At 43.4% G+C, this 10,756-nt stretch overlaps 1 protein-coding gene across 1 annotated transcript; it reads left to right on the top strand.

Annotated features, from left to right (window-relative positions):
- Positions 1–7,780: 7,780 nt before the first annotated feature.
- LOC110882736 lies at positions 7,781–8,713 on the top strand. The gene has a single exon (XM_022130682.1). It carries the CDS (start codon positions 7,781–7,783, stop codon positions 8,711–8,713), a length of 933 nt encoding a protein of 310 aa, XP_021986374.1.
- The last annotated feature ends 2,043 nt before the right edge of the window (positions 8,714–10,756 follow it).

Raw genomic sequence — 10,756 nt, 5'->3', positions numbered from 1 at the left:
AGACCCTGAATCGATGCATCACAATAGACCACAAAATCTTCGGTACCCTCTGGTAAAGACAAGATTGGTGCACTGCAAAGTTTCTGTTTTAGTACTTGGAAAGCCTCTTCCTGCTTCGTTCCCCAAGAGTATGCCGTGTTCTTCTGTGTCAGCGAGGTGAGTGGTTGCGCGATTTTTGAGAAATCTTTAATAAACCTCCGATAATATCCTGCGAGACCAAGAAATTGTCGCACCTCAGAGGGAGTCTTTGGTGCCGCCCAATTCTTAACCACATCTACTTTTGTAGGATCCACATGTATCCCTTTTTCGTTAACAACGTGACCAAGGAAATGTACTTCTCGAATCCAAAAATCGCACTTAGAAAACTTCGCATACAGCTGTTGCCTTCTCAAAAGTTCCAAGATGAGACGTAGGTGACACTCGTGATCCTCCTTGTTCTTTGAATAAACCAAGGGGTCGTCAATAAACACTATAACAAACTCGTCGAGATATGGCTTACATACGCGGTTCATGAGATCCATGAAGACCGCTGGTGCATTCGTCAACCCAAACGGCATAACCAAAAACTCGTAGTGTCCGTAGCGCGTTCGAAAAGCAGTCTTGGGAACATCCTCCTCCCTAACCCGCACCTGATGATAACCCGACCTTAAGTCGATCTTTGAATAGAAACTTGACCCTTGCAACTGGTCAAACAAGTCGTCGATGCGTGGTAACGGATAGCAGTTCTTAATGGTTACCTTGTTGAGCTCTCGATAATCGATACACATACGAAATGACCCGTCTTTCTTCTTTACAAACAGAACTGGGCTCCCCAAGGCGAAGAACTGGGTCGAATGAAACCTCTATCCAACAATTCGTGTAGCTGATTAGACAACTCCTGTAACTCCCCAGGTGCTAGCCGGTAAGGAGCTCGAGCGATTGGAGCCGCTCCCGGCGCCAGATCAACCTGAAACTCTACTTGACGATGAGGAGGTAACCCTGGTAGCTCCTCTGGGAACACATCAGCGAATTCTCGCACCACTGGTAGATCCTCGATCTTTCTCCCTTCCGACTGACCGTTGGTAACTAACGCTAACATTGCAGGATACCCCTTTTGTAGATACTTCTGCGCATGCATGGCCGAGATAATACCAACCATCGTCCCACTACGATGTCCTTGAACTGATAATGACTCCCCATCTGGGAGAGGAATAAGCACAACTTTTTCCTTACACAAAATTTCCGCGTGGTGCTTAGACAGCCAATCCATGCCTACCACTATATCGAAACTACCGAGCGTAACGGGAAGAAGGTCAATATCAAACACCTGACCCACGAGATCTAGTTTGCACCCGAAAAGGACATTCAAGGCCTCTATCGTCTTACCATCTGCTAATTCTACTACTTGTTTGACTTCTAAAGGTGTTGGGGTTATCCCCAATCGTCGACTAAATTCTAGGGACACATAACTCCAATCGGCACCAGAATCAAATAACACAGAAGCAATATGATTGTTTACAGGAAACGTACCGGTGACAACATTGCCGTCATTCCTAGCATCCCCTGCCCCAAGCTGAAACACCCTGCCCCGAGCACCATTACCCCCATTGTTGCCATTGTTGTTGTTCCCAGCATTGTTATTAGTCGGGCGGTTGTTGTCGTTAGCGTTCTGGCTTAGCTGAGGGCAATCCCGCTTAAAGTGACCCTCGTCACCACACTGATAGCACCCCTTCCTGAAGCCCTGATTCTGCTGGGGTGGTTGTCCCTGCTGTCTCTGGTTCTGCTGGTTCTGCTGCTGCTGGTGTTTGGGCTGTGGGGCCCTACAATCCCTGGCCTCATGGCCCGCCTTACCGCACCTGTTACATATCCGACCACACGGCCCGAAATGATGATAGCCACACTTGTTACACCGTGGCTTCCTCCCCGCATACTGACCCTGACTTTGGCTACCCCCTTGGCCTTGATTGACAGAAGACGACTGGCTGATGCTGCGATTGTTATTGTTGTCTGGCCTTTTCTGAGTCTGACTCGCACCAGATGCTTTGTCGTAGTCGTTCCACTTCCGCTTGTTATCATTAGCGGACGTAGTGGCAGTGGGTGCAGCAGTAGTAGTGGTTGAGACACGCGGTGGTAACGAGTTACTCTCTACCTCTTGATCCACAATCTTGTGGGTCAAACGAACAATCTGTGTCAAATCATTGAGATGGGCTGCAGTGACCAAACTCTTCACACGCGGAGGCAGCCCCTTGATGAATAACTCAATCCTCCGAGACATAGGCCTGGACAAGTTCGGGCACATGTCGGCCAATTCATACGATCGCTTTACATACGCTTCGACTTCAGATCCAACCATCTTCAAGTCATAATACTCGTTTTCCAACTTCTGGACCTCATCCCGAGGACAATACTCCTCCCTGATCAGTTCTTTAAAGTCATCCCAAGTTGTGGCATTCGCTGCCTCGATGCCCAACAACTGCACCTGGGCATTCCACCACGTTAGGGCACCATCCGCCAAGGTACCCGCAGCATATTTCACCCTGTCCCCAGCGGGACAGTTACATATAGCAAACACTGATTCTGCTTTCTCGAACCACCTCAGGAGTCCCACAGCCCCTTCAGTCCCGGTGAAGGTCTGTGGCTTACAGTCCATGAACATTTTAAACGTACAAGCAGGCTGATTGTTCTGGGGATGCACTTGCTGACCTAAAGGATGAAAGGAAACATATTATAGGAGTGAAAGGACGTGTACGCGATATAAGAGTAGAGAGTACTTGGTACATTCCGTACCAGCTTGATAGGCTGCTAATGCCTCAGCCACACGGGTGTTGATTAGGTCAGTCAACTCAGCCTGAGTCATGTTGATGTTGCCACGTCCGTGTCCTCATCCACTCATGATTCTATATATGGAGATAAACCGATTTAGGAATCAAAACGAGATGGAAGTCAAGTATCATACTGATATCTACGTACTACCAAGTTCACACATAGTAAGGCAGAACCCTTCTCACGCTCGATAAGCCTCACTGGGACCTGGATGCACCCCACATTATTATTAAGTGTGCACCCATAATAATAAGGTGGTTTGCACGTTTATCTCAGTGCCTCTTAGCTTGCGCTCGAAGTTTCCCCCCGTTTAAACAACACCACGGATGGTATCAAAGGTTTGTGATTCACATAAGTCGAAGAGTAGTGTCTCACTATCAAGTCACTATAGTGTTTAATGTATCGTTTCATATATGTTGTGAGTGTGTGACTGCTAAGCAAGTAATGTATAAAGTAAGAAAGACGAACCTTGCAATCTGGAGCTGAGTGTCATGATCGATTTTCGAAGGTGTTCGGTTATAGTCTGGTTTTACAAAAACGTTTTAAAACCTAGTTCACTATAACCAGTGGCTCTGATACCAAACTGTAACACCCCCAAAATACCACCTGCGGGAACTCCGCGAGGCGTGTTACACATCAGAGTCTGAGCCACCAATCACATTGAACCAACGATAAATAGTTAAATAAAACATGTCGTTAATTACCAATAGAAAATGTCAAACATAATATTAATTCCCAAGAGTTGTATAGCGGAAGCATGTTGTAAATCGTTTAACAACTGTTTCATAATAATACTCAAAACCAATGTATCAAATATAAGTTAATCCAAGAGCCTCGATCCATGACCACTCCAGCACTCCAGATAGCAAGTCCATGTCACGGATTCTAACGACCTGCAAGCACGCCGACAAGTGTGTCAGACGACGCTGGTGAGTTCAAAGTTTTGTTTACGTGTGATGTTACCAAATGTCTGTTAAGCCGATTCAACGTTATGATACGATGTTGCTTACAACATGCTAGATACCCTAGGGAGTGTGCCCATATGTATCCGGGGAGTGTGCCCCTTAATAACCTGGAAGTGTCCAGACCCCAATGCCCCTAACCAAGCATTGGTAATGATGCCCAGATAATTAGTTCACGCCCGTCCTTACAGCCCGGTGTGAGGTGTCAAACCTAATAGCGCTATCAACTAATTACCCCATTGCCCTACAGGCAATCCGTTAACGATTGATTCCATGTTCAATAACCAAAACCCAATTTAAATGTTTACCCAAGATTCCCTTCCAAATGTTTACTAGTTGTCCCAAACCACCGGGACGCATGCTTGAGAAATGCAGTGAACTCACCTTGGTTTGCTCGGTAAGATACACAAAAGGTTCTTGAACTAAGGGTGGTCAACCACGTCCTAACAGGGTTACCATACAAGTCAGGTTTGGTTCAAGTAAAGCACGTATGGTTACACAGGGTTAACACGTTACAAACACGTATAGATCATGGCAACACTTAACAGTCAAACAAGACATTCAATTTGTGCGATTAAAATAAGTCCAAAAGTAATCGGCCCATCATGTTGTGCGGCCCACAACATGTGCGATCCAACATTTCCCGGCCCAACAACATAAGTGATCCAATAGCATATACGGCCCAATTAACAATATAAAATATCTTGTGCGATCCGATTACCCTTGTGCGACTAGTGAGCCTTGTGCTAGTGAGGTCTTGGGCTGTCCAGCCCAGTAACAACAACTGATTATTCATCTATGTGCGGCCCAAGGTATTGTGCGATTTGCACTGTCTTGTGCGATCCACGATTCCTTGTGCGATCATGCAAGGTTTATGTTGTACACTGTGCTAAAATCTGTTGTACCTAGCTCGTGTGATCTGTGTTGTGCGATCAGATATGGTCTGATCTTGTGCGACCGAGCGGCTTATGCTACCGGTCAACTAATTCCCGTAATTTAGCATGTTGGGTACAATCAATTAAATGGTTTCCAATTTTACATCAATCAATCAACACAATTAACAGTTTCTAGTCATCCATTAATCGATCAAAACAAGATTTGTAACATCTAAATCATATGAACCCTAATCATGAACAAGCTTGAATAACAATACCTTTCCATCAACAATCAATCCAATCTAACCCTATAACGTAACAACCTCAAAGCTGACCAATTCTAATACTCGAAACAATAACATATCATCCGATTATCATAAACATATAGCCGATTTAACAAACATTCGGTTTACAATCAACTTAACAAGAATCCAAACAACATATTGCAAGACATCCGATTTATCATGCAAACATCCCTACCCATGAAATCGAACACATAATCATGTACAATCAAAGCATCATCTACTAAAGCAAACAACCTCAAACACTAACCGGTTAAGAGTAGAAGAGGGTGATCCGAATAAAGATCTTCGATAAAGAGGGACGTTCGGCTGCCTTTGATTCCGGTCGAGAGAGAGAAAGAGTATGTGTTCTAGGGTTTGTGTGTGTGGGTAGTGGTTGTGTAACAATGAGAGGACAACTCCCTCATGTGTGTGTTGTACGTATAAGAGAGGTGGGCCGGACCCCTCAATGGGCCGCCCTTAAGATCCGGTTACAAGGATGTGGCCCAAATGGCCTTGTGCGTTCAAGTAAGTGTTGTGCGTTCGTGAGTCTTGTGCGGTCGGATCACTTATATATATACACACATTCACATATAATAAAACATAACATTCATACATTCATTCAATTAACACAGTTCACGTAAGCACGTAACGTTACACAAAGTAGGTTCGAATTACGTGTTGTCACAGAGAAAGTCTTATACAAGGTGATTCGTGGTGTGTTCTTGTCAAATTTTCAATAGAATCATCGTTATTTTACATTCTTGTGTCCGATTCACACACGTACACGGATTCCGCACGTGATGCGTGTTATTCGCAATCGACAGGAGTTCAAAATCGATCCGAAAACGAATCCACACTTTGTGCTGACACTTGATTTTAACGTGTTCTTTAGGTACTTGAGTTTGGCTTCAGGAATTTTGGCGTATCTTGTGGTTGTTGATGCATGTTTTGTTTAAATAAATGTTTTGGACAACTTTTAAAACTTTTGGGACCTATGTAATAAGATCCTTAAAGATCAAGACAACTTAACTATGTTATGGTTGCGGTGTGCTTTTAAACGTGAAGCTTTAAAATATGTTTTAATTAAGTTGAATGTCCAACATTAAGAATGCATCGTTTACCAAGATATTTATGGGCACCAACTTCCGTCACCACTACGTTTATATTTCCGCTGCGACTTTTTTGGGTGTGACAGAAGTTGGTATCAGAGCCAATGGTTGTTAGCGAAGTAGATGTTTTCTGGGAGAAACTCTAGACTTATACCAAAGAATTTTAAGATTAAATTCCAAAATTCGCGAAGCCATTAATATTTGAATAAACATCGATTTTGATCATGTATGAAAACCATTGCGTGTTTATGTGCATATGTGTTAATCTGTTTGTTTGAGCCTTATGTGTTATTTTTCATTTGAACACACACTTACTTTGTACGGATACATATTTCACAGATGTCGCACGAGCCCAAGGTCGATTCACGACTCAGATAAGGATCCTGAATTCGTCACTTCACCTAGATCAGTCCTGCCAGAGATACCCCTCACTACCCCACAGATCGTAGACATGGTCGAATTTACCTCGTCTTTCTATGTCGGCTCTGCTGCGTTTGACAGTCAGGTTGACACTTGTTATGCTTTTACTAGCAACGGTTGGATCAATGACGATGATTATGCTCCTCCCTCGATTTTCGAGATAGGAAAATCATCAGGTACTGTGCCTGTTGTTGACGATTTGGATAGAGGTATTCCATTGATTGGAGAATCTTTTGGTATCGCACCAGTGGTGGACGCTACTACTGTTACGGCTCAACCTTTAGAGCTATTGGTTGTCCCGCCTACTGTCACTGTCGAGCCTACTTCTGAGATCCCTCTGCCCGTTGTTACAGAGTCGTCTTTTCCACTGTTTGAGTCACGCGTCTTTAGTGCACCTCTACTAGTGACTAGTCTACACTCGTAGTAGGAAGAGGATTTGACCCGTTGGAGAGATCGCATCGACTTCGAGAGCTAAGACAGTGTCTTCTTTAAAGAAGCAGAAGGGGATTTGGGTCGATCGATGCACTCACTGCGATTGACAGTTTGCCACGTTACGCGGAGACTTGGAGACAACGAAGGATCAGATGAAGAATCTAGAGGGTCAGATGGACTGGTATGATGAGCTTCAGGACTTGGATGATAGTGCTAGGGATCAGATGCACTGGAGGATAGTTGAGCTTGAAGAGCTAGTTAGGAAGCTTTTGGACTTCCTGGGTTTTAAGTGATTGTTGTTTGTTTTGTTTGTTTGTCTTTTTTGGTGAACCCTATTCAGCTTGCATGCCAATTTTGGATATTTAGGAGGAAATTCATCTAGACTTGTTATTGGTGTTTGATTTTGTTACACCAGATTTTGGTTAGTCGTTGTACTATGAACAAGCTTTGTAATTTTCATGATATCAATGGGTTTTTGGATTAAAATTATTCTCATTAATATGTGGACGTGATTACATGCGCATTGTTTGGTCCACTAGCATTTAATGATTGAATTATTTTGGATATTGTCTTATGATGTTATTATTGTTATAATAATAGAAACAACAAGATGCCACCAAAAGCGAGACAAGGTCCTTCCACTGATGGTACTGGATTACCAACCACCCAAGAGGAGTTGGCACAACTCATCGCCCAACACGTTAATACTGCCATGGAACAGTGCGATGCTAACCAGAATAATAGGCAAGGATGTGGGCATGGTACTCATGGGCATGGTTTTGGTGGCGCACCAATTGGACAACCTCAAGGTAGTGTAATGATCGAAAAGTTTTATTAGTTCTTGTATAATGATATAATCGAAGCGTAATCCTGATTTTTCATTAACCTTGCGAACAATGCATGGATGTACATACAAAACATTCCAGGGTTGTAACCCACAATCATTTGCTGGTGCTGAAGGACCACTTGATATCACTAGATGGATCGAGAAGATGGAATATGTTATGGCAATAAGCGGTTGTACTGCTGATCAAAGGGTTAGGTATGCTTCTTGTTCATTTCTTGACGAAGCTTTATCCTGGTGGAATGCACAAGTTCAGATATTGGGGGAAGACGTTGCTTACGGTCTTACCTGGAACGAACTAAAAGAGATGCTTCTGAAGGAATACTGCCCGCGTAGTGAGATACAGAAGATTGCGACTGACTTCTGGAATCTGACCATGGAAGGCTTGAATGTCAGAGCTTATACGTCTCAGTTCAATAATCTGGCTAGGTTGGTTGCTCGGATGGTCAATCCTGATTACGTTAAGATAGTAAGGTATATTTGGGGGCTAGCACCACAAATTCGCAGTATGGTCATATCAGCGAAACCCACTACCTATGTGAAAGCTACTACTCTGGCGAAATCATTAGCTGCTGATGCTACTCACAAAAGTAGCCTTAACGAAAAGGATGAGACTGGGAAGTCGTCGAGAAAAGCCAAAGCAGACGGGAAATCTGATCGATCGGAGCGTTCAGATCCTAGATCTGGAGATTGGCGGAAGCGGAAGTCTGAGAGTTCGAAGTTGGATTCCGATGTGAAGGGTGAGAAGAAACGCGGTTCAGGGAAAGCATATGTGGCTAACTCTAGTGGTTCAGGAAAGGATATGGCTAGGGATGGCAAGGGTGGTTCAATAAAAAGAGCTCGGGGTGATGAGCAAGGAAAGTTCGCCAGATGTGGTCGATCTGGGCATATTACTCGCGAGTTCTATGTTAAGAGTACATCAGAGGGAGTTAAGCTTGAGGGATGCTATGAATGTGGAGAGCAGGGACACTTCAAGAGAAACTGACCGAATGTGAAAGGTCAGAATGTCAGGGACAGAGCTTTTGAGCTGAATGCTGGGAAGACAAGTGATGATCTTGCAGTTGTTACCAGTACGTTCCTAGTCAATAACCATTCTGCGTTCGTACTGTTTGATATCGGGGCTGACTTGAGTTTTGTTTCGAAAAACTTTGAACCATTTCTGTCTTCTCAAACAAGTAAGCTAGGTAAAAAGTACTCGATAGAATTATCAAATGGTAAATTGATAGAAACTAGAGAAGTCATTCGTGGTTGTAGTATTCGGTTTTGAGATCAGAGTTTTAGTATTGATTTGTTTACCAGTGGAGCTGGGTAGTTTCGATGTAGTCGTTGGGATGGATTGGCTATCCAAGAATAAAGCTGAGATTATTTGTTCAGAGAAACAAGTGCGGATACTTCGTCTTGGTGGTGAAGCTATAGTTGTTCATGGTGACCAATCAAGTCGAGTATCGACAATTGTTAGTGTTATGAAGATGCAGAAGATGTTGCGCAAGGGCTATCCTGCGTTCTTGGTTAACGTAGTTGATGCGAAAGTTGAAGGTAGGAAGATCGAAGAAATTCCTATAGTTCATGAATATTCAGAAGTTTTCCCTGAAGACTTACCTGGATTGCCCCCTACGAGACAGATTGAATTAAGAATTGATCTTGTACCTGGTGCTGCACCGATTGCAAAATCTCCTTACAGATTAGCACCATCAGAAATGAAAGAGTTGTCAAATCAGCTTCAAGAGCTACTAGATAAAGGATTCATTCGACCAAGCTTTTCGCCTTGGGGAGCACCTGTTTTGTTTGTGATGAAGAAGGATGGTTCCTTCAGGATGTGCATTGATTATAGTTAACTATCAAGAATCGGTATCCTCTACCAAGAATCGACGATCTGTTTGATTAGCTACAAGGATCTAGCTACTATTCAAAGATTAACCTGCGTTCAGGCTATCACCAGTTGAAGATTGCTGACGAAGATGTTCCAAAGACTGCTTTTCGAACACGTTATGGCCATTATGAATTCTTAGTCATGCCTTTTGGCTTAACTAATGCGCCAGCAGTGTTCATGGATCTCATGAACAGGGTGTGTAAACCCTATTTAGATAAATTCGTGATAGTATTCATTGATGGTATACTTATCTATTCGCGAACCAAAGAAGATCATGAGCAACATCTGAAGATGATTCTGGAGCTGCTGAAGAAAGAGAAGTTGTATGCCAAGTTCTCTAAGTGTGAATTCTGGATTTGAGAAGTCCATTTTCTCGGATATGTCATAAACGGGAAAGGTATACATGTGGATCCGTCGAAGATAGAGGCAATTAAGAATTGGGAAGCGCCAAGGACTCTGTCAGAGGTGCGACAATTCTTAGGACTTGCTGGATATTATCGGAGATTCATAGAGAATTTATCCAGGTTAGCGCAACCATTGACGCTATTGAGCTAGAAGGTTAAGACGTTTGATTGGACGGAAAATCAGGAGAAAGCTTTTCGGCTATTGAAGGAAAGGTTGTGTAGTGCACATATTCTTTTCCTTCCAGAGGGAAATGATGATTTCGTTGTATACTATGATGCGTCACGTTTGGGCCTTGGTTGTGTGCTTATGCAGAAGGATAAAGTGATAGCCTATGCATCCAGACAACTGGAGGTGCATGAGAAGAACTACACAACTCATGATTTGGAATTGGGAGCTATTGTGTTTGCCTTGAAGATTTGGAGACATTATCTGTATGGCACGAAGTGTACGATCTACACAGACTATAAGAGCCTCCAGCATATCTTTGATCAGAAGGAACTCAACATGCGACAGCGGTGTCGGGTAGAGTTACTTAATGATTACGAGTGTGATATCCACCATCACCTGGGAAAAGCAAATGTCATTGCTGATGCGCTCAGTAGGAAAGAGCGGGAGAAGCCTCTGCGTGTACGTGCTTTGGGTTTGACCATACAAACGAGTTTGACTGTTCGAATTTGTGATGCGTAGCGAGAAGCTCTAAGGGATGAAAACCTGAGAAGAGAAGGTTTGAGAGGTTTAGAATGTGAACTGATA

The sequence above is a fragment of the Helianthus annuus genome, chromosome 11 (assembly GCF_002127325.2).
Source record: "Helianthus annuus cultivar XRQ/B chromosome 11, HanXRQr2.0-SUNRISE, whole genome shotgun sequence".
Classification (NCBI taxonomy): Eukaryota; Viridiplantae; Streptophyta; class Magnoliopsida; order Asterales; family Asteraceae; genus Helianthus; species Helianthus annuus.
Note: the sequence above shows the minus strand (reverse complement) of the source record. Positions and strands in the feature narration are given on the sequence as shown.